Genomic DNA, 24,579 nt, shown 5'->3' on the forward strand with positions numbered 1-24,579 from the left:
CAAAGATTTTGTGTTGACATTCTTAACACAAAAACTATGAAAAGTTAATATATAGTTTAACAGTCTTTCAAAATACATCATCAGCCAAATCTCTTCAATATACCACCTTGTTTCCCCAAAATATAACACAAACACTGATTCAACCCTTAACATATAGCTGGGATAACTTCTGTCATCATTGCAAGGGAGTATTCCCTGCCACTTCCCAATTATCACCCAAATTAAAATAAAAAAGGACTAGAACCTATTACCATCAACTCAAGTCACTTTAAGTTTCCATTTCTGTATATTTTTTCAAATGTAAAAATAATTATTCTGCCTATTTTAATAGGTTCTGAGATATAAATAGAATAAAATTTATTAAGCACAAAAAAAAAGTAATGCTGAAGAGAAAGTGAACATAATCAATAAAACTGATATAATGAATTTATGGAGGTCTAACATCTTCTGAGCAGAAATGTTGACATATCCAGGGAACATATGTAAAAATGGGTCATGAACTTGGCAACAAAGAAAACCTTAAGAATTTTTTTAAGTAGAGATTTTAAAGAGCACATTCTCTAGGCATAATCAAATCAAGCTAAAAGTATATACAAAGGGAACTAAAAACCGAAAAACATAATAAAAAAAAACCCTAAAAGTTATCTAAAAAGTAGTAAAAGAGAATACTTTGTATCAGTATCTATGGAAGCCAGTAAACCTGTACTCAAGAGAAAATACATGATTTTAATTTTTAATAGTAAAGATGATAAAGAAAACTACTAGGAAGAAGGAATTAAGATAAAAGCTAAAAAAAATGGCAAAGTCAAAACATAATAGAAATGATAAAATAATCTAAAAGATGGTTCTGTTTAAAAGATTGATTAAATAAAATTCAATTAACAAAAGATGGAGGGAGCAAAAATATATAAGATTTGGAATGACAAAGTAGCACAAACCCCAGAAGAGATTAAAGAATAACTTCACAATGAGTTTGAAAAGTCAAAGAAATAGACAATTTCTTAGTAAAATAGGAGAGAAAATCTGAACAGACTAATTTCCAAATAATAGATTAAAGGGGGGGTTAGAGATTTACTATTCATGAGCTCACAGCAGAGTTCGATCTAACCTTTAAGGAAGAAAGTGAATACACTTTATTTGGATTCAACTTCCAATTCCCAAGGATAACATGTCTTCAGATAAGATGTCAAAACTTTCTCTGCCTTATAAATGAAGTGAAACTACAGTGTTATCCATGTTTTCCTTTAATAAAATAAATGTGAAAATCTGGGGGGTATATTTGAAGTAAAATTATTCCATAGCAGAGAGGTACCAAGATACCTCGTTAAGATGGGATACAAAAGATTAATACCACTCAGCATCTTTACAGTCATTATCCAAGGCAGATAATCCTATGTACCTTAAAGTCAAATAAAATGAGATGATAAGACAATACATTTTCTATTATCCATCTGTTTCAAAATATTTATAACTACCTATAAACTGTAAGTAAAAATACTAATACTAACAATTTTAGGGAAATAACAGGGAAATTTTCACTTGAGGAAAACCATTAAGCTTTAAGAACATTAGGTTACTTACAACTGCAAAACTCATCTCTGTCAAGCATTCCATCATGGTCAATGTCACTCAACTCCCCAACCTGAAAAAGAATTGACAAAGTTAATGCTCTTCCGTGTCCTACCTGTAACACCAAACACATAATACAGGGAAAAGTTTATTCTAAACATTAAAATATCTATATTTTGGAGATTTCACTTATGTTGATCATTTTATTATATCACTATTGTATGCTATATTAACAAATTGATTGTAACAAGATAATTTTTTTAATGTTCATTTATTTGAGAGAGAGAGAGCACATGTGCACGGGGAAAGGGGCAGAGAGAGCGGGAGAGAGACAGAATCCCAAGCAGGCTCCACACTGTCAGTGCAGAACCCAATGCAGGGCTCCCTGCCAGGAAACCATGAGGACATGACCTGAGCCAACATCAAGAGTCAGATGTTTAAAACTGACTGAGCCACCCAAGTGCCCAAAGTAATAATTCTTATACAAGTATTTTTTAAATAAAAATTCCTTAAAAAGCTTGAAAGAAAATATGTTGGGGGTGCCTGGATGGCTCAGTTGGTTAAGTGTCCGACTCTTGGTTTCGGTTTCAGGTCATGATCTCACAGTTTCGTGAGTTTTAAGCCCTGCGTTGGGCTCTACACTGGTAGCGCAGAGGCTGCTTGGGATCGTCTCTCTCCCTCTCTCTGCCCCTCCCCTACTCACACTGTGTCTCTCTCAAAATAAATAAATAAACTAACAAAAAAAAGAAAGAAAATAGTTTGTTCTTCTCAAGAAAACACTATGGACAAAAGCACTTTAAACAGCTACAGTGCTTTTTTCACAAACATCATCTCAGTAATTCATGCACAAAACTCTTTCAACTCTATCAACCCCTTTTTTAGACATGAAATGTATGACTAGCTAGATCACACACTATTATTAAGTTACAGAATCCGTTTTCAACATAAAGATTCCCAACTAAGACCATTATTGTTTTCCATACACTACAGAACCTCTGATCAACTAAAATAAATACCCATGAATATTATTAATTATTAACCAGCTAATGTCCAGGGCTTACAAAGAAAATAAAATCTAAAAGGCCCCTAGTAGATTTGGTTTAAATCTAGAGTAGGTTCCATACCTTTAGACCAGGTATAAAACTTTGTAAATCCCTTGAAAAGAAGATGTTTTCATTCAACAAAATTGTACTCAGGGCAAAGAAGAGGAGAAGTATACTGGTAAGAGACAGGAGTGGAGATGAGCAAGTGTCTGGTCATTAAGTGCTTGAAAGGAATCTGGACTTTATCTAAATGCAATGGAAGCTTACTGAGAGGCTGTTAGTTTTAAGTCAAAAAATAACAGGATTATATTTAGAGTTTAGAAATCTCACACCAACCACACAGTGAGAGAAATGATAAGTGAGAAGAAACAATAGTAGAAAACTGGCTTTTAAACTAATATTTATTGAGCACCTAACCTATACAATAACACAACACTGACTCCACTAATACTCCTACTGGTGGTGTGGTGGTAAGTCATTATCACCATCAGCATCACAGAATATGTACCAAGCACTGGGCTTAATAGATACATTCTCACATTTAATCCTTACAACCCTATAAACTGGGAATCATGCTCATTTTAAAAATTAAAAAACTGGTACACAGTTTTCTTATGATTTTCCCAAGGTCACACACCTAATAAATGGTGCAGCCAGGATCTGACCCTATGTATCCTGACTGAGCAAGGGACTAAAGAAATGGCTAGAGGTTTAATGAGAATAGATGAGGTCTGAAATACAAAGAGGCATAGACAGAAATCACCATGGAAACAGTACAAGAGTAGGGAAGGCCCAGATGAAGTTGGTGATCATGAAATTATGATGACACCAACCTTATTAGATTTTCAGTAGTCCATTTGCAACCACAGAGAGCTTAACACAAAGCTGGATTTTTACCAGGTCAGGAGAAAGTTTAGAAAACATGGCAAAGGGAGCTTAAGATACCAACATGACACTATGGATCAAGTTGGATGAGGAAAAAAGTAAATTCGAAAAATGGAGACAGTAAAGGACTCTGAGATTTAAAGGTCTTGTGAAATCAAAGAATTAGTCTTGCAAGTATTTATGAAAAATATCTAGAAAGATGCAAAGTTCTATTGAGACAGTAGAATTAATGATCAGAGATGAAACTATTCCTTATGACAAAGTCCCATGATACAGCCATGAAGTAGGTGACAGATATAAAATACTGATGGTCTCCAGAAATTAAATCAAGGAACTGGGAAGTCAGTGCATATAGTACAAAGGAAAAAGGACCTATTCAAAGGGCTTACATATATAACTGATTTCAAGCACTCATAGTTTAGAGAGAATGACCAAATTATTGTACAAAATTAACTGGCAATAATTTTATATATGACTTCAGAATACAAAAAAATTCTGTAGTGGGGCGCCTAGGTGGCGCAGTCGGTTAAGCGTCCGACTTCAGCCAGGTCACGATCTCGCGGTCCGTGAGTTCGAGCCCTGCGTCAGGCTCTGGGCTGATGGCTCAGGGCCTGGAGCCTGTTTCCGATTCTGTGTCCCTCTCTCTCTGCCCCTCCCCCGTTCATGCTCTGTCTCTCTCTGTCCCACAAATAAATAAACGTTGAAAAAAAAAATTAAAAAAAAAAAATTCTGTAGTAACATAACTTCAAAATAAGATCTATACATTTTTAACAATGAGCTCTTGGTAGATACAAAAGATACATAAAAATACATTTAGAATTTAATAATATCTTACTCTTCCAAGGATATCCACAGGTAACTTAGAGTTGAGCAACACTGGTTTCACCTTATCACCAGAAAGAAATCCATTCACTGGGCTTAAACTATCAAAAATTGCATCATATTTGGCCTTATCTTCAGACTATAATTAAAAAAGATCACAAGTTAAATACTGGTGAAAAGGATTTAAATGCAGTTAAAAAAATCAAATCCTTAAAGAAACACAACATACTCCTAAAAATTGTTTTAAAAACTTTTTACTTCATCAAATATATTATTATAAATAACAATTTAAACGTTACTCAAGAGTCAGTATCCCTTCCATTCCTTTTGCAGCTGAAACACTATTTGCTTTTCTACGTTGGCTTGATCAAAAGATTTTAGTGACAGGAAGAGCTTTGAGAAGAGCTCTAGTCCCTCTCATTTAAACCCATAACAAAGAAGTAACTTTTATGAGAACACAAAAGGTAGTTAGTGACATTCTATGACTTTCTCAAAATGGCATTAATCACATTTCAAACTCAGATTTTAAAAAACAAAATAAACCGCCACAGGAATAAACATCAAGTTTCCCCCTTTTTTTCCCAAAGTTATTTCCTTTTATCAATTAACAAGATATTCCCTAAAATCCAGGGAAGTTATTTTGTATAATAAAAAAATCTGTTTGGTGACTTGTCCTGTCAAAGTCAGATGCCTATACTTTTTAAAATTAGTTAACTACCACACAAGATACATAGACATACAAAACCAAATGGCTTTCTGACAAAACTGTACATATTTATTAAGGGCCATGTGATGTGCTATATTCTAATATTATTTAAAAATTTAATTTAAAAAATCTGATAAGATAGCTATAACTAGTGTGGTGTCTCCAAAGAGCTATAATGAAAAATACCCATTTCAGAAAACGATTTCATAAAGAATTGTTTTAGAGCCATAAAGAGAGCATCTAGTTAACCAGAATTTTCAAACAGGAAATAGTATCAGTGGGGTAAACAATCTATTCCTAAAATGTTTTAGTTAATGCAGGATTATGACATCACCATTTTTAGTTTACATTATAACAGAAATGAGATTAAGCCATATTAATTGTCATAAAATAATTGACAGAGCAGTAAGGTCCCTCAAAAGATTTCTAGTACTAGTATTTCCCCTACAGTAAATAGTGAAAGCCAAATGCAGACTACATTGTATTTTGGAAATAGAAGAAGATTATGTGGGTAAGGAAGCAAAGCAGTGATAAGGAAAGGGTAGTTACAAAGTTTACTTACTTTTACAGCCCATGGGAGCTCGGCTACAGAGGTTCCACTGACTAGCAAAGGACTACTGGTATCATGCTAAAAAGAAAAATACAGCACACGAAGGATTGAAAACCTCACATCAATAAACAACAAAGAGGGGTGCCTGGATGGCTCAGTCAACTGAGCTCCCAACTTCGGCTCAGGTCACAATCTCACAGTTCATGGGTTCGAGCCCCATATCAGGCTCTGTGCTGACAACTCAGAGCCTGGAGCCTGCTTCAGATTCTGTGTCTCCCTCTCTCTCTGCCCCTTCCCCACTCATGCTCTGTGTCTCCCTCTCTCTCTTTCTCAAAAATAAATAAACATTTTAAAGATTTTTTAAAAAAAAACTATTAAAAAACAAACAATGGGGGCGCCTGGGTGGCGCAGTCGGTTAAGCATCCGACTTCAGCCAGGTCACGATCTCGCGGTCCGTGAGTTCGAGCCCCGCGTCAGGCTCTGGGCTGATGGCTCTCAGGAGCCTGGAGCCTTGTTTCTTCTGCTTCTGTGTCCCTCCTACCTCCTATGCCCTCCCCCGTCTATGCCCTCTGCTCTTCTCTGTCCCAAAAATAAAAACACGTTTGACACACACACATAAAAAATAAATTAATAAAATAAAACAAAATAAACAAAACACAAAGACCCAAGATCAAAAAAAACAACATCACTGAAGCATCAAGTGAGTCTTTTGGATTTACAAGACATTCATACAAAATTGGACACCCTCAATGCAACACAGAACACTATTTTCACTCTTTTACATTGACTCTATTAGGACCTTATAAGCACCAAATGAAACCAAAAACTGGCAGTTATCTGAATTAGCTACATAACTGTTCGAACATTAACTAAAACCTTTAAGTGTTCTAGAACATAATCCTATTACAACGAATCAAGATACCGATATCTGAATGTAACCAAAACTATTTGTGGCCCTGTTAACTGATGACTTTTTCCCAACATATTTAAGGAAGGCAGACCGGGACAGAACCCAACTTAAGATTTCTTAAGTTACAAGTACATGAACCTATGAACAGCACACCCAAGTTGTTATATTTATCTGCTTGTAGAGACAGATGGATATATTTGAAACATTTTTATAATAACATAGACAACAAATCCTTAAATTAACCCCCTGATTCCATGCCTAAACTTGTAAGTGCAGAAATTCTCAAAACTGAAGTTAGATTCATAATACTCAGACCAAATACTTTTTAAAATATTAAATTTAAAAACAAGTAAGAGCCATGAAACTTCTGAAAAAGGGGGTAGGGTGGGGAGAACTAGCCCTATCAGATGTAAAACAAATCACAAAATATGAGAATTAAAATGTGAGATAAGTACATGGATAAATAGATAAATGGGTAAGAGCAAAAAAATCCAGAAAGAAACCAAACTACATATGAGAATTTAGCACATGACTGAGGGTGCATTTCCTTTTTTTACGTTTTTTTATTTTGAGAGAGAGAAAGCACGAGCAGGGGGAGGGGCAGAGAGAGAGGGCGAGAGGAACGAATCCCAAGGAAGCTCCACACTCTACCAGCGCAGACCCACTGTGGGTGGCTCCTCAAACCCTGGAACCGTGAGATCATGACCTGAGCTAAAATCAAGAGCCAGACACTTAACCAACTAAGCCACCCAAGCGCCCCATGAGGTGGCATTTCAAATCAGTAAGGAAAAAGATTGGTTTATTCAATAAAACTGTATTAGGTCTATAAGCCATCGTAAAAAAACATAAATTTGAATCCATACTCATACTTTATATCAACACTAACATAAAGGTGAAAAAAGAAAACCATAAAAAAATTAAAGCCTAATAACTCATTTACATAAAAACAATGGCTTCTTTATGGAAAAAGATAAGCACAATGTCAAAGACAAATGACAAACTGGAAAAGAAAAAAATATATATGTATTTATATATTTATATATAATAACATATGTGTGTATACACACACACACACACACACACACAAATATCCTACAGAATTCAATTAATAAAAAAGACCAAGAACCCAAGAAAAATGGGCAAAAGGTTTTAAACAGATATTTCACATAAAAGTAATGTAAATGGCTCAGAAGCATGAGGAAAACTACTCAAACTCACTCCATAAAACAACACTTAACATTCCATTTGTCACCTCTCAACCAATTGATGGTATGAGTGTGAACAAGTACAACCACTATGGAAGACAGTTTATATTGTATGTGAAATTGCACAAACACAAGAACTTCTGAAACACTTCCAAGAATATGCACATATATCTTTCTGCACATGTAAAATTACATATATCCAAGGTTACTATTCATGCAGCATTTTTTTTATAATAAAAGATTAGAAACAAGCTAAAAGCCTATCAATAGGAAGTTAAATTATGGTAGAGGGGAAGTGTGTGGGGAATGGTTAAATAGGTGATGGGGACTAATAATGAGCTATGATGAGCACCAGGTGTGTATAGAAGTGTTGAATCACTATATTGTACACCTGAAACTAATGTTACACTGCATGTTAATTATGGTAAATAGAAGCAAGGAAATACTATACAGCTCTAAAAAACAATGAAGATGCTTTTATGTAAAGATCCCTAACAATATATTATTTTAAAAAGGTTATAGAATCATGTTTATAATTGTGAGCTACAATCAATGTAAAATGAAGAAGTGAGTATTTATATTTTCTTATATATACATATAATAACTCTGGAAGGAAATACAAGAATCTAATAACAGCCGAAGCCATTAAGAAAGAAAATCAAGTAGCTGAGCGATAGGGGCTGGGGGAATTTTTTTTTGATATAGCAATTTAATTTTAAGTCCTGTGACATCTTTTTTTAATTAAATACAATTTAGATTTAAAATCATTTCTTACAAATCTTGGGGAGGAACAGACAGGTTCAGCTACTCAGTGAACCCTCCACTCCATTCTGGGCACATGCCACAAGACGCAAAGCAACAAAGAATTCCTGAGAAAGAAAGTATGAAGTATAATGCATTATTTACCCACCATATCTACACACTTACAATCTGAAAATATAAAACAATTCACACTTACTCCAAGAGTGTTATGTAATGACAAATATAATAGCACGTTTGCCTGAAACCACTTGCTTTAAAATTAAGAAAAGATCTTTGTACAAAGATGTTCCTGACACAATAAATAGCAAAAAGTGTTCATATAAATGGGAAAATACTTAAGTAAACCGTGATATACAGAGCTGAAATTATACAAAATTAATAAACATGCTTCAAGAATATTTAATGATGTTAAAAACAATTTTTATCATTTAAGTCAGAAAAAAAAACAGTCTGCAAAAAAGCCTAGAAGAAATAACAATTGTATGTTATCAAAAGTCACCTCTGGATTTAAGATGATAAATTGTGAAACTAGACCAATTGTTCAAGTGACTCAACCACTGCTATTCCAGGAAAGCTACAGAGAATACAGCACTACCATGCAGCAACTAAAACAATTATATTAACTGCTTGACTTCAAAATATTTATAAATATCTCCCAACAGCCCTTGGATTTTTGGCATTTGAAGCCTCAGTCCAAAATTTTAATAAGTAACTGCAGAGATGCTCAGTCCAAAATGTAATAAGTAAAACTGGTTTTCAGCTGTTCTGAGTAAAGTCAGGTCTGGGACTAGACATAACAAAAGCCTTTACTCCAGTTATAATTACTTGCAACTTTGTACAGATGCTGATACAATCAACCCTTCACCACTTCTCTCAACCTCCTATTCTCACCTATACATTTCCTACCCAATCCTAAACTTATTCTTAGAAACTTGCAAGTTGTCTGCTTTATATAATACCTTGCCTTTACTCACAAATTTCTTGAAAAGATCTCCCCTTCCTTTTGCATTCACTCCATAAGCTTTTATGCAATCTGACTTCAACTCCCACCATTAGCTAGAGAAACTACTGCCTATGTACAAATAACCTAGGTACCAATACAATAGCCTCAAAACAAAACAAACACAAAACCCCCCACCTCATCCTGCTTCTCCTTTTGCAGTCTGGACAGTAAGAATAACTCCCAGAAATTTCCCTCCATCAACACAGCTTCATAAAGCTCTCCTAGTTTTCCCCTGACCTTTCAAGCCTCTCTCTTAGAGTCAATGCCTCCTCCAACTTTTAAATGCTGGTATTCTAAGTACTCTAGTATCAATTATCTTTCCTTCTCATTCTATGAGAGATTCAATTACTCTTAGGTAATCAGGTCCATCCCATAGTATGGATGGGCTCTGAAGTGAACTAGTCCTGCATTAAATTCTAGTTCTGATACTCCAAGTTGTGAGGCCATGGGCAAGTTAAATAAAATTTTTCTGTAAAAGGAGGGACTAATACCTATCTTGCAATGTCTTATAAGGAACAAAATAAAAGCCATACTATAGGAAAGAAAGCACCTACTGTCATTTTGAGCACACAGAAACTCAATAAATATTGGTTTCTTTCCTTTTTTTCATGTTAATTTGAAAATCTATTTTGGGGTGCCTGGGTGGCTCAGTAAGCAACCAACTTCAGCTCAGGTCGTGATCTCACGGTTTGTGAGTTCAAGCCCTGCATCAGGCTCTGGGATGACAGCCTGGAGCCTGGAGCCTCATTCGGATTCTGTCTCCCTCTCTCTCTGCCCCTCCCCCACTCACACTCTGTCTCTGTCTTTCAAAAACTAAATGTTAAAAAAAAAGAAATTTTTTTAATCAATTTCTCCAACGCAAATATCAAGTTTAACTGAAGACCCACAAATCCAGCCAACTAGATATAACAATTCAACTCATACTCAAATTCCAAAGTCCAGGAATATCAGTGAAGAATTTATTATACTGTAACCTCATGAAGACAGGGACCAGATAGGTCATGTTCACCTCTGTATTTCCAAAGCCTGGCTCAAAACAGGTACTCAGCAAATATTTGCCTACTGAGTATACATCACCCAGGTGTCCCTATATGAAGTTAGTTTTCCTATGTCTCCAATTACCAACTGGCCCTTCTGCCCAGGGGCTCCATTGGAGACTACAATCTAGTTCTGGAATCTTAATGAAGAGACTGGATATTCTGACCCTCTCATCTAAATTCCTCATCTCTTTTCTGAGTTTGATGCTGCTTCAACTATCCCATAGAGGTAATTAACTTTGAGTAACAGTGCTCAGCCAATGTTTCAGCATGCAGCAAGCTTTGAATTCAATCCTGTAGAACTCTGAAATCCATTCACAACAGCTAAATTTCAAAATACACTGATGGTGTCCAATACCCATTAATCAATTTCATGTATTTCTTGTCTAGGGTTTACTTAAGGCCTGTAACCACCTTTGGGTTACATGCCAGAAGTAAGACCTAGACCAGAATAGTCACAAGTAAGTATACACTTTACAAGTAAGAAATTAAATATGTTGAAATCCTAACCTCCAAAGATAATGGTATTAGGAAGTAGGGCCTTTGAGAAGTGCTTAAGGCATCAGGGTGGGGCCCTCATGAATGGGATTAGTGCTATATAGAAGAGGGTCCAGAGAGATCCCTAGCCTCTTCTGTCACATAAGGATACAACAAGTCTGCAACCAGGAAGACAGATCTTACCCAACCATGGTGGCAGCCTGATATTGTACTTCCAGCCTCCAGAACTCTGAGCAGCAAATTTCTGCTGTTTATAAGCCATCCAGTCTGTGGTATCATGTTAAAGAAGTCCAAACAGACTAAGACATTCCAGAAGAAGAATGTCACCAAATTAACACTAACGTTTGGGAATTAGTTACTTTAATGTCTACTGAATTGGAAACATTTTCATTGTTATAACACTTGCCCTTGTAAAACCCTAATGTTGGTTTAAAAAAAAAAAAAATCCTAGTTTAAAATTAGAAAAAAATCCTGTTTAATTTTTATTTTGAAGCACTCAAAAATTTTTTCATATGAATCTCTGAATCTTACTTGTTTGTTCAGAATTCCTTTGCCATTTGTGTCAGCTAAATCCCAAATCTGAAATTCAGAAAAAAAAATCAATCTATTTTAAAAAAAATCATCTTAAAGATAAATTTACAACTTTATGCTCTTTGGTCATCAGATTTAAGAATCACAGAAATAAAAGTGGAAAGAAACCTTAAAGGTCATTTAGCTCAACTCTACACAAAGATACGAAGGCCCAGTGAGATACTTACTGAAGAACATTCAAGGGATCAGGGAAAGAACTGAAATCCAGGTTCTAACCTCCAAATCCAATGACTTTTTCATTAACCCAGGTTCTAACTCCAAATCTGATGCTCCTTCTATTAGAACATACTACCTTTATTTTAGATACATATTAAGACGATATTCTTCCTTATGGGCAAGTTGAAATAGTTCATGTTTATTTGTGAATAATTAAATTATTAAAAATAGTTATTTTTAGGGCTTTGAATACTTAACAATATCATGTATAAGGATTCACCAGGAGATCTAGCCAGGAGAGGACTTTCCATCTCTTTGTGCTCTTTTCTAAGCCTCTCATCACCAACTCTATTTACCACATATTAAACACAGTTAGAGACAGTTATAATAGAGGAAGTAGGGATAGAGCCAACTCTCTGAGTGGGTGGCAAGGTTCCCAGTCTGTACTGTTTCTCCCCACAATACCCAAATGTACTATACTTCCTCATTTCATCCTACCAAAAAGTAATTGGTTTTCTAAATATCTGAAAAACACCTTACTTTTCAAAAGGGTAAATCACTGCACCACAAATTCCCTGCATTGCATTACTGTAACTGCTTCAATGATTCAATTCTAACTTCTAAGTTTCTCAATGGTATCTAAATTTGCATCCAATTTATTTATACTACTAAATAAATAGTCATTATAATTTAGTTAAAACGAACAAATACTACCTTTCCAAGTATCAAATCTGGAAGCCCTGATCTTTTCAGGAAAACAGCAGCATCAGAAGCCAATACCCTTCCAGTATTGCCTGTATCGACCTGAAAAGATACAAACCATAAGCTGATGACAACCACAAACACAAAATTATCATTATTTACCTGCCTTTGTCCCTGGAACTTGGGAGCTGTTTTTTTCAAAAAGGGAACAGGAATCCTTTTACTAACAAAAGCCAAGAAATACATGGAGAGCCACATGAGTAGAATCGACACATCTCGATAGCACTGGCAATTTACAGAAAGGTTTTTATTGCTCCTGTTATACAAATGAGAAAACTGAAGCTCAGAGGAAGCACAGCAAAATTAGTGGAGTCATAACATTAACATATAACTTCTGACTCCAAGTCTTCTATAGTTACCATTTAAATTCTAATAAATAGGGAGGAAAGGGCAGCATTTCCTCGAGAGGTCTTTTGACAAATGGGAATAGGTGTATATGTTATCTATTTTTTCAAACATCTTTAAATCACTAACTTCTGCTTTCATACTTACTCTTAGAAACTGCAACACTTAAAAAAAATCAAAGCAGTATCAGCTCTAAGACCAGCAGTGATTTCATAACAAACTTAAAGAAATATTTTAAAAATTATTAAGTTCCTAAAGCACATTAAGGAAAACACGTCATTTTAATTGATGGGGACTTTCCTTTTAAACAGAATAACGTCAAGAACAGAAAAAAAGTTCAAAAAATGACTCTCATTTCTGTTAAGATTTCCTAAAGTAAAATTCTGTTTGTAAAAACAAAAAGTAAATGTTTAAAAAGTCATGGGAAAGGTAACATGATACAAGGATATTTGTGAGCTGTTTTTCCAGTTTAGTTAAAAGATTAAGTTTGTTGTAAACACATACAAAACATTCCAGACAGGCCAATCCTAGCAAAAGGCAAAAAAGAAATCCTTTCTTTCAAGTGCTGGAACACGGGATAAACAAGGCACTCAGCAAAAAAGAAAGAATTGCCCAATCCAAATTTGGGTTAACAAGGCAGTATAAAAAGGGTTGAGAAACCTGCCTCTAAAATTCTCCAGAACTCCTTCTTCTTTGCCTACTCCCTAACCAGGGTTGGGGGTGGTGGAAGGAAACATCTATCCCCAGCATGGCCTAAATAGAGAGGCTGTCAGAGGAAACACTGACCAAACTCTTATGAAATATTTATGTATCATATTCCAATTTTACTATCTTCCATTCATTTGGTTACTATAATAAATTAAACACAGCCATTTAGTCTCTGTCATCTACAGAAGTTTATGTTGTACTCTGATGCTTACCCAAAGGCTCTGCCATAAGCTACAGGCTAGAATCTGTGTCTTCACCAATGACAAAGACAGTCTCAGGGCCTCATAGAAAAAAACTATCCCACATACTCTGAATTATTAACACTTCAAAATATAGACTTTGGGATAAAGACTTCTGAGCTGACATCATTTAGACTAATTCTCAGAATGTACTGCTGGATGGACTAAGTCATAATTTTGCAGGACTATGCAGTCCAGAAGTAGATATATTTCATGAAAACAGACTCCTGACCCAAGATGCAGGGAAAGAAGAATTAATTACACATGACTGAGGGGCGCCTGGGTGGCGCAGTCGGTTAAGCGTCCGACTTCAGCCAGGTCACGATCTCGCGGTCCGTGAGTTCGAGCCCCGCGTCGGGCTCTGGGCTGATGGCTCGGAGCCTGGAGCCTGTTTCCGATTCTGTGTCTCCCTCTCTCTCTGCCCCTCCCCCGTTCATGCTCTGTGTCTCTCTGTCCAAAAAAAAGAAAAAAAACGTTAAAAAAAAAATTTAAAAAAAAAAAAAAAAAAAAAAAAAAAATTACACATGACTGAATAAACTGTTGACAAATATTTAATTATGGTTATTAATTTGGGAAACTTGGTATTATTTTTAATATTCTATTTTCTAATGATATGTGGAAATCAATCAGTAAATCAATTGCACAAAATAAGGCCTATTTGAGAATAATTCTCTTTTATTCAGAAAGAATAAGCCACTATCATGGAATAAGGACAGACTTTATGTAGAGCCAAAGTCTAGAAAGCCCTCCCAAGAAAACTGGCCTGCAACCTGGTTTATAAGGCCCCAGTCTCAGAGGTAAAGCAAGGTCACTTAGCAGGCTAGGAGCCTTAGCAGATAGGGGAAACCTTAAGATGAGATAAATTCAGGGGTGCCTGGGTGGCTCAGTCAGTTAAGCATCTGACTCTTGGTTTCGGCTCAAGTCATGATCTCACAGTTTGTGAGTTTGAGCCTCACATCGGGCTCCACTCTGATAGCGTGGAGTCTGATTGGGATTCTCTTTCTCCTGCTCTGTCTGTCCCTCCCCTACTTGCTCTCTCTCTCTCAAAATAAATAAATAAACTTAAAAAAAAAAGATGAGATAAATTCATTCAAATTCATATTTACTATAGATGAAATATGAGGGAAAGAATTTCTAGGGTTTGGATCCTAGTCTCAAGATAGAGGAGAAATAGCAAAGGCTTTAAAAACTACAATCCAAAATTTCAAGCAGAAATTAATTCTCCAGGCTCAGAAGATGTTCAATAGTGAATGTATGGCTGCATATTTGCAAGTCACACCCAAGGAGACTTATAATGGTTAATCAACTTGTTGTAATTATGTAAATAGGTCAAATTGTAGCCTTTTCTGATCATAATCAGGTAAGGAGATTGTTAGGAAAAGTGATCTAATATTGGATATGGGCAAATGAGATTGTCTATACCCTCAAGAGATTATCCAGTGTATGTACCCCTGATTTACTTTCTATTTACTAGCCTCTTTTACACTATGCAGGAATAGAGGTTAAATTATAAAAACCGATAGCAATGCAATGATTCCTTTCCATAACAATAAATGAATTTTGTATTGTGGAGAATATAAATCTCTACAGTTCATATTCTTTTTATATCTTACTGGTTCTCCCAGTAATTGAGGTAAATAAAATCCTTGACATATGTTCATTTTATATTTGTATGAGAGTCATAGTTTTAACTTTGTGAAAATTAAAGTTCAGTGAGTCTTAAAACAACATAAAAGTCATTTCTATTTGGCTTATAATTAATTTGTATATTTATATCTGGATGAATACATCTAATGTTTTATGTATTTTATAATATATAGCTAACGTTATATGTTATATGGATAGAATGATATTTGAGATAGGTAAGTTAATTATCTCTTTTGTTCATTTTTCTGATAGCTTCTCAAAATCATTAAGCACTCAAAGCAGAAGGCTAAAGAACAAGAAATTGAAAACAAGACATGTCAAATGTGTTCTATTGTCTGGTAATCTGCAAATATACAATCAATAACTGAACTTACCTTTTATGTTCAATCTAGAAAAACAAAGAAACAGAAATACCTGTCTGTAGTACTTTTCATACACAGGATTCCCACTTGATAACTAAAAAAAAAAAAATAAATAAATAAAAAAAAAAAAAAATAAATGTTATTCAAAAATACTATTATATTTGCATTCATTTAACAGATATTTGAGACATAAAATGAATAAGATTAAAATATCCTTCATTTCAAAAAGTTTGTTTTAGTTTCTCTTGGGGGGGAGGGAAAATGAATAAAGTCAGCCCTATAGATTACTAAGAATCAAGTAGAGTCAAGTAGAAAGGTGCCTGGGTGGTTCAGTCAGTTAAGCATCTGAGTTTGGCTCTGGCCATGATCTCACAGTTTGTGGGCTCTATGCTTACAGTGAGAAGCCTGCTTGGGAATCTCTCTCTCTCTCTCTCTCTCTCTCTCTCTCTCTCTCTCTACCCCCTCCCAAAACAAACTTCAAAAAGAAAAAAAAATAAAAGGAATCAAGCAGACAAAAAAATAAAACAATTTTAAAATTATTTTTGACATAAAAACTCCTTTTTCTCATGCAAAATTTTACCCAGAAACCCAAAATATAACAAATTAGGGGTGAAATACTTTGGTTAAAGACAGTTGAAAGGCTCAAACCTTTGGCATTCGCCCTCCACTCAAGTGTCCAAGGTCCCTATGAATACAACTCAAGTACCACTTCAATAAAACAATCAAATGAATACAGAAACAGATATACAAAAGATGATGTTTACATCATCAGACCTGAAATGCTTGTAGGCAAGGAGTGCTGTTCAATTCATACCACAGTTCAAAGGGTTCCCTGGTCTGCTGATGAACAGATTTCCTATTCTCATTTCAAAGGCAGCTTAGGAGTATCAGTGTCTGAAGGCTCAAGTTCACCTGTACATGATTGGGTAAGAGTGTTTTGGAACCAGGAAGGGTATCCAAGAAGGCTTCATGGAAGTGACATCAGTGCAGGAATTTGAAGAATGGGGGGGAAGGTGAGAAGGTGATTCTACACAGAGGTAAGGGCATACAATCAACAGAAAGCTCAGTTACATTTGAAAAGAACAGTAAGGAGTTGTGAATGGTGACAGGAATTGGAAGTAAGATTTTGAAGTTTTGTAGAAGATAACTTAAGAAAGGATTCATATGCCATGGTAAAAGTAAAGAAAATGAGAATGGGAAAAGGGAACAGATTCAAGAGTTATTAACATAGTATTAGGTCCAGGTGATAATTTGTGAAGAGGGGAAAATAGGATGGAAAGTAGAAGGCTACTTAGGAAATAATTTTAATGGGCCCAGCAGAGGACCTGAACACTAGAAATGGCAGAAAAGAAGAATATGGTCTGAATAAACATTTGTAAGATAAATTTTCAGGACTTATTAAGTAGATGAGGGGGCAAGAGAAGTCTAGCTAGAAATACGAAAATAAACACATAAAAAAATCTTCAAGCATCAAGGTTGGGGCTATAGCCTTAATGGGTATGAAAATTGGATTAAGAAATCAACATTCACTGAATGCCTACTTTGAGAACACATTATGCTAATAATCCTTGTGAGCCACATAGTATCATTCCAGTTTGCAAATAAGGAAATCTAGTGTGAGCCACATAGTATCATTCAAGTTTTCATGTGAGGAAACCTAGTATGAAGGTTAATTGTATGTGTCAATTTGGGTAGGCTAGCCCAGTTGTTTGGTCAACCACTCTTCTAGATGTTACTGTAAAGGTTTTTTAATGTGATTAATATTTATATCAGTACACTTTGAGTACAGTAATGTGGGTGGGCCTCATCCAATCAGTTGAAGGTCTTAAGAAAAAAGACCGAAGCCTCCTGAAGAAGAAGGTATTGTCTCCAGAAAGCCATTAGATTCAGCAGCAACATCAACTCTCCCCTGCTGGCCTGCCCTACAGATTTAGGACTTGCCAGCATCCACAATTGCATAAGCCAATTCCATAAAATTAGTCAATCATTCAATGTATGTGAATGTGTGTGTGTCTATCCTGTTGGTCCTGTTCCTCTGGAGAACCCTAATATACCTAGTCTCAGAAATATTATTTGTCCAAGCTTTTATTTACTTTTTTTAAGTAGGCCTCACATGCCCAATGTGGAGTCCAAGGTGGGGCTTGAACTCACCACCCTGAGATCAAGACCTGAGCTGAGATGAAGAGTGGGATACTGGGGTGCCTGGGTGGCTTAGTTATTAAGCGTCCACTTCGGCTTAGGTCATGATCTCACAGCTCATGAGTTCGAGCCCTGTGTAGGGCTCTGTGCTGACAGCTTGGAGCCTGGAGCCTAATTCAGATTCTGTGTCTCCCTCTCTCTGTGCCCCTCCCCTGCTCGTGCTCTGTCTCTCTCTCAAAAATAAACATTAAAAAAAAGAGAGAGAGAGTTGGACGCTTAACCAACTGAGCAATCCAGGCGCCCCAACTTGTCCAAGGTTTTAAACGGCAGAGCCCAGACAAACACAGGTCTATCTCACTCGAAGCTCCATGCTCTTTCACAGTATCATGCTCCTTTCCATATGTCCTGGTTTGCTCAGGACAGTCTTGATTTACAATCTGTTGTCCCAGCATCCCATCCAGTTTACCATTTGTTCCAGATTTTGCATTTTCTTAAAGTGAACTATTATTATAGTGGCAGTATTAAAATAAAACAAGATGAGGGGCACCTGGGTGGGCTCAGTCAGTTAAGCCTCCAACTTCAGCTCAGGTCATGATCTTGCAGTTTGTGAGTTTGAGCCCCGCATCAGGCTCCATGCTCACAGTGCAAAGACTGCTTGGGATTCTCTCTCTCTCCCTCTCTCTCTGTCCCCTCCCCAACTCGTGCTATCTCTGTTTCTTTCAAAATAAATAAAACTTAAAAAAAATAAAAACAAACAAAAAATAAACCAAGAGGATTTAGTACACCTCTACTGTATACATCTAACTTCTGGCCAAGCTATCAACTAACTAGTAGAGGGTAAGTGCTTTATCCACTTCTTCAAATGATGAAATCTGTAAGAGGACTAGTGATAATTCCATCTTTCTTTTCCCAATTCTTCGCAGATACAGTATCACTACCATCTTCTTTTCAAGAAACAGCATGCAGAAGACTCACTGAAAAGTATCCTCAGACACAAGCAACCTTAGAGGTTGCTAACTCCTTACACCCTTGTGGGATAGTGGAAGTAGTAGTATTTGACACTGGTACTCCTGATGGTATTTGGTATGCCAGTCACTGCACTGACACGTACAAAGACCTGCACCATGCCCCAGGCCACCCACCAGCTGGCTAAGTCAGTGGGAAAGTACAGGCTATGGACAAATGAAGTATATGCAAGGAGTCAACAATAGTCTGAATTTTATTATTTACTGTATGGTATATAACTCTAGAACTACTTATTTTGTTGTTGGCAATTGTTTTTTTATTATCCAAGAAGCCCTTTCAGAAACAATGAACTAAAAAGAAGAAATTGTATGTTTAATACAAAATTAAATACTCAGTTTTCATTTCTCTGAAAAATGAATAGATAGGTAATTTGCATAAATTTTTGAAGCTACTGCTATTTATCATGGAGCTCTAGTGACATCACTGTTAATGAGTTAGCTACAACTGTCCAAATTTACAAATGTTTTCATATATCCACGGTTAAAATTTTAAGGATAAAATGGTATTAGACACAAAAAAAACAAAAAAAAACTTATGTATACTCTCCTTGCAACCTGTCATCTGATTTTAAAGACTGGAATCATTGGAAAACTGACTTCATAAATGCAACCTAAGTGTTTCAGTACTGAATCTTTTTGAAAACAAGTCCTCTAGAAATTGGTTGTACATTGCTCAAAATCAATTGAGAATCTTTAATCAAAAGTTGAAGTTCAATGAATAAAGTTCCAAAAACACTTCAGCTTTTGAAGCTTTTAGCAAATATCAATTATTATAAACCAAATCTGCCAAGACACTGAAACATACTCCTCAAAACAAGGCAAGAACTAGGGGCGCCTGGGTGGTGCAGTCGGTTAAGCGTCCGACTTCAGCCAGGTCACGATCTCACGGTCCGTGAGTTGAGCCCCGCGTCGGGCTCTGGCTGATGGCTCAGAGCCTGGAGCCTGTTTCCGTTTCTGTGTCTCCCTCTCTCTTTGCCCCTCGCCCGTTCATGCTCTGTCTCCTCTCTGTCCCAAAAATAAATAAACATTGAAAAAAAATAAAAAAAATAAAAAAAAAAAACAAGGCAAGAACTAAACAAATTAAATGATGAGGGTTTCAAAGAGTATGTAAGATTTAATTCTGAAATTCTATAATTATACTTTGTAATGAATTACAGGAGTTCCATCAAAAGATTCCTGCTATTTTTACATGGATACATTTATAGTCTGTACTGGAATAAAATGAAATTATAGAAAGCCTACATTTTGCACTAAGTTTAGTGAAACATAAAATAATCATAAAGAGGGACAACTTCTATGACAGATTTGTCTTATAAAAATATTTGTCAAAGAGAGTACCTTAATAGAGGCCTGTAACCCTCCCTGTAAAAATATTGGGGCTAACAATTCATAATTTTCAATAAGAAAAAAATGAGAATTAAGAATATACTTCATTTAGCAATTTTTTTTCCCTGAACTAAACAGGTACATCACAACAAATAGAGTACATTAGCAATTAATATTACTGGTTACAGAGAATAAACTGTGAAGATTAACTACAGCAGACAATTTTATGAATAAATTTAAACTAGTTAAACTGCACTGGAAAATAATTACATTCTTCAGAAAGTATTAGTGACACAATATTAGAGACACTTATGGCTAAGAAATGATTAAAAAAATACCAAAAAAAATTCTATTTGTGTTTTTTAATATTGACAATGTAAAACCTTAATTTTGTTATAACAAAGAACAAATGTACTTTAGTACATTTTGTTTTGAAAATTGTCTCTGACTAGAAACTCCTTTACCTAATCTACCAATGTAATGAAATCATTTTGATGGCCAAAGAAAAATTAAGTATTTCAAAAAACTTACAGAATTCTAAATATTTATAAATGTCCCTTTCATTCTCAAAAATGTCCAGGTTGAGTGAAAAATCGTATACTCACCCTACTTACAAAAGTAAAAAGTAAAAAGACAAGAGTAAAACTACTTTTCCAGAGGAAGCAAATGAAATACATTCCATCAATAATGAAGAGTTAATTTTTAAAGATAGTTCAGTTGAATTTTTAGTACCCAGAAAAAAAAAAATCTCATATACAGAAATTCTGAGCTCCAAACTATACCTTATTAATCATCATGTTACAGACATCAGATTGGTTACTACATAAACACATCTGAGGGCGCCTGGGTGGCGCAGTCGGTTAAGCGTCCGACCTTCAGCCAGGTCACGATCTTGCGGTCCGTGAGTTCGAGCCCCGCGTCAGGCTCCGGGCTGATGGCTCGGAGCCTGGAGCCTGTTTCCGATTCTGTGTCTCCCTCTCTCTCTGCCCCTCCCCCGTTCATGCTCTGTCTCTCTCTGTCCCAAAAATAAATAAACATTGAAAAAAAAAATTTAGAGAAAAAAACACATCTGAGAAGGAATTAGCTCACTAAAGTGTTGTAAAGTACACCCTGTGCTGATTAGTATACTAATACGATACAGCTAAATGAGAATGGAAAAAAGCCATCCAAATTGCCAATTCACTCATCAAGCAAGAAGACCAATGAGCATTTTTGTTATGTCTCAGTAAAAAAAAAAAAATTTTTTGTTGAAATATGATCATCTTAGATCAAAAAGAATTCACACATACACAACACACACAATGAATGCAGACAGAAAAAAATTTGAAAGGCAGAGCTAAAATGGTAATAGTGATGGGACGCCTGGGTGGCTCAGTGTCCGACTTCAGCTCAGGCCAATGTTCTCACGGTCTGTGAGTGCGAGCCCCGCGTCGGGCTCTGTGCTGACAGCTCAGAGCCTGGAGCCTGCTTCAAATTCTGTGTCTCCTTCCCTCTCTGACCCTCCCCCGTTCATGCTCTGTCTCTGTCTCAAAAATAAATAAACATTAAAAAATAAATTAAAAAATTTAAAAAATGGTAATAGTGAGTATCTCTGAAAAATGGGATCATAAATTATTTTTACATTCATCTTTGTACTACTGTGTATTCTCTGAAAACATTTTTTATAATAAGCACATCCTACTTTTATAAGTAAAACAAAAAAGCCATTTTCAATTTGAGGAAAAACATAAAACTCCAAAACTCTGAAATCAGTATTCAAATTGCATATGGGGGGGTGGTGCCTGGGTGGCTCAGGTGGTTTGAGCATCTGACTCTTGATTTGGGCTGAGGTCATGATCCCAGGGTCATGGGACTGAACCCCACATCAAGCTCTGTGCTGAGCATGGAGCCTATTTGGGATTCTCTCCCTGTATCCCTCTCCCCCCTCCCCCACTCATGCTTTCTCTCTCTAAAATTAAAAAAAAAAAAAGCATATGAATTTTTAGCATCTAAATTAATTTCTAAAGGAAAACTTTTAAACTACAGTTATCAAGACAAAAATCTGATCTTTTAAAATTCTAACATTATTTAAAGCAATTATTTATTAATTAGCTATATAATAAACTCTTATCAGTTGCCACAAAGTAAAATATTCATAATGTAAGAATTCCTTCTCAAGAGTCAGTAGCTATTTATTACTACTCTGAAAAAATGTTAAGTGCTTATAATAGATGTTAGAAAGTAAATACAGTTCTGTAAAAAAAATACTCAAGTTTTGGTATCAGATAGGCCTAGATTCAAAGTCCATTCCATTACTTTTAGATGATCTTGAACAATTTACTTCACCTTTTTTAAAAAGCCTGTCTCCTTATCTATAGTGCTAATAATGTCTATTTTTCATCGGTCTTATATGAATTAAATTAATTGAAATAAAAAGAGATGATTACTTGTTTCCTAATATCCTTTCTTCTTTCTTTAGCAACAGCATCCCTAAGCTTTTTTTTTTCAATATATGAAATTTATTATCAAATTGGTTTCCATAACAACACCCAGTGCTCATCCCAAAGGTGCCCTCCTCATATCCATCACCCACCCTCCCCTCCCTCCCACCCCCCATCAACCTTCAGTTTGTTCTCAGTTTTTAACAGTCTCTTATGCTTTGGCTCTCTCCCACTCTAACCTCTTTTTTTTTCTTCTCCTTCCCCTCCCCCATGGGTTCCTGTGAAGTTTCTCAGGATCCACATAAGAGTGAAACCATATGGTATCTGTCTTTCTCTGTATGGCTTATTTCACTTAGCATAACACTCTCCAGTTCCATCCATGTTGCTACAAAGGGCCAGATTTCATTCTTTCTCATTGCCACGTAGTACTCCATTGTGTATATAAACCACAATTTCTTTATCCATTCATCAGTTGATGGACATTTAGGCTCTTTCCATAATTTGGCTATTGTTGAGAGTGTTGCTATAAACATTGGGGTACAAGTGCCCCTATGCATCAGTACTCCTGTATCCCTTGGGTAAATTCCTAGCAGTGCTATTGCAGGGTCATAGGGTGGGTCTATTTTTAATTTTTTTGAGGAACCTCCACACTGTTTTTCAGAGTGGCTACACCAATTTGCATTCCCACCAACAGTGCAAGAGGATTCCTGTTCTCCACATCCTCTCCAGCATCTATAGTCTCACAGCATCCCTAAGCTTTATCTGGACATATGGACACCTAGCTAAAGCTACATTTCCCAGCCTCTCTTACAATCCCAATTCTCCCAATGGAATGAGGATGTAAATAATGTGTCCAACTCCAGGTTATGTACCTACAGGGAAGGAGAATGCTTTCTACCTCCTAGTCCTTCTTCTAGCTGGCCAGAATGAAGATATGGTAGCAGAACATGGAACAGCGGTCCAGACTGAGATGGAAAACATGGCTGAGAATAAAAGAATGATAAGAGAAAAGGGCGTAGATCCCTGACACTATCATGAAGATGCCGTATCAGCCCTATACCATTTACTCTACCTGGACAGTTACTTGAGGAAGATAAACTCTCTTGTTTAAGCACTATGATTTTGGCTTGAACCAACACCCTTAACTAATGCAACAAAGAAAAAAAAAAGATCTATTTTTATTAAGAAAAAATCATTTAAAGTATAGTAAACTTTAGTAAGAAAAAAATTATTAAAAAAGTATAGCATACTATACTAAGGCAGGTTGCATTATAATTCTCAATCATTTATTCTCCTCTTATAAAAGTATTAACATCCCTGCCTGCTGCCGTGTGACTTGTAGTGCCTCTCTATGGCAAGAACAGCCCTACTGCTGGCTTGGCCATTTGACTTACTTTGGCCAGTGAAATAGGAGAAACTTCCAGGTTCCAAGTTAGAAGCCTTAAGAACTATTGTGTGTTTTCACCAACTCTTGCTCTTTCTCTCTACCAAGAGAACCGTACATCACAAATAGGGGGTGCTCTTTCACTCTGGATCCTAAAATGAAAAAGAATCGTAGTGTAGAACCATAGATGATTACTAGGAGAACCTATAATATGAGCAATAATTAACTTTTGCCATTGTAAGCTACTGATGTTTTTGGTTATTTCTTACTCAAAATAATTTTGCAAAAGTTAACATATAGATAATCTAACACCAAAGTATACCAGGTAGTAAAAGAAGAAGGAAGAAGGAAGAAGGAGGAGGAGGAGGAAGAGGAGGAGGAGGAGGAGGAGGACCTGATTACTAGGGAAATCCATAGGTTAGTAAATAAATATCAAGAATTGCTTCATATGGAATTTTTAGTTTCATCTCTGGGGGGTTATATGG

The 24,579-nt window shown here is 35.9% G+C and overlaps 1 protein-coding gene across 1 annotated transcript in view; it reads right to left on the reverse strand.

The window, feature by feature from the left end:
- Positions 1-24,579, reverse strand: part of EPS15 (epidermal growth factor receptor pathway substrate 15) — a 148,889-nt gene that overhangs the window by 97,529 nt on the left and 26,781 nt on the right. The window contains 8 exon segments of the mRNA XM_030323635.1: positions 1,578-1,642; positions 4,333-4,458; positions 5,588-5,653; positions 8,466-8,486; positions 8,488-8,559; positions 11,522-11,569; positions 12,452-12,541; positions 15,853-15,894. Coding sequence (XP_030179495.1) covers positions 1,578-1,642; positions 4,333-4,458; positions 5,588-5,653; positions 8,466-8,486; positions 8,488-8,559; positions 11,522-11,569; positions 12,452-12,541; positions 15,853-15,894 — 530 coding nt within the window.

The sequence above is a fragment of the Lynx canadensis genome, chromosome C1 (genome assembly GCF_007474595.2).
Source record: "Lynx canadensis isolate LIC74 chromosome C1, mLynCan4.pri.v2, whole genome shotgun sequence".
Classification (NCBI taxonomy): domain Eukaryota; kingdom Metazoa; phylum Chordata; class Mammalia; order Carnivora; family Felidae; genus Lynx; species Lynx canadensis.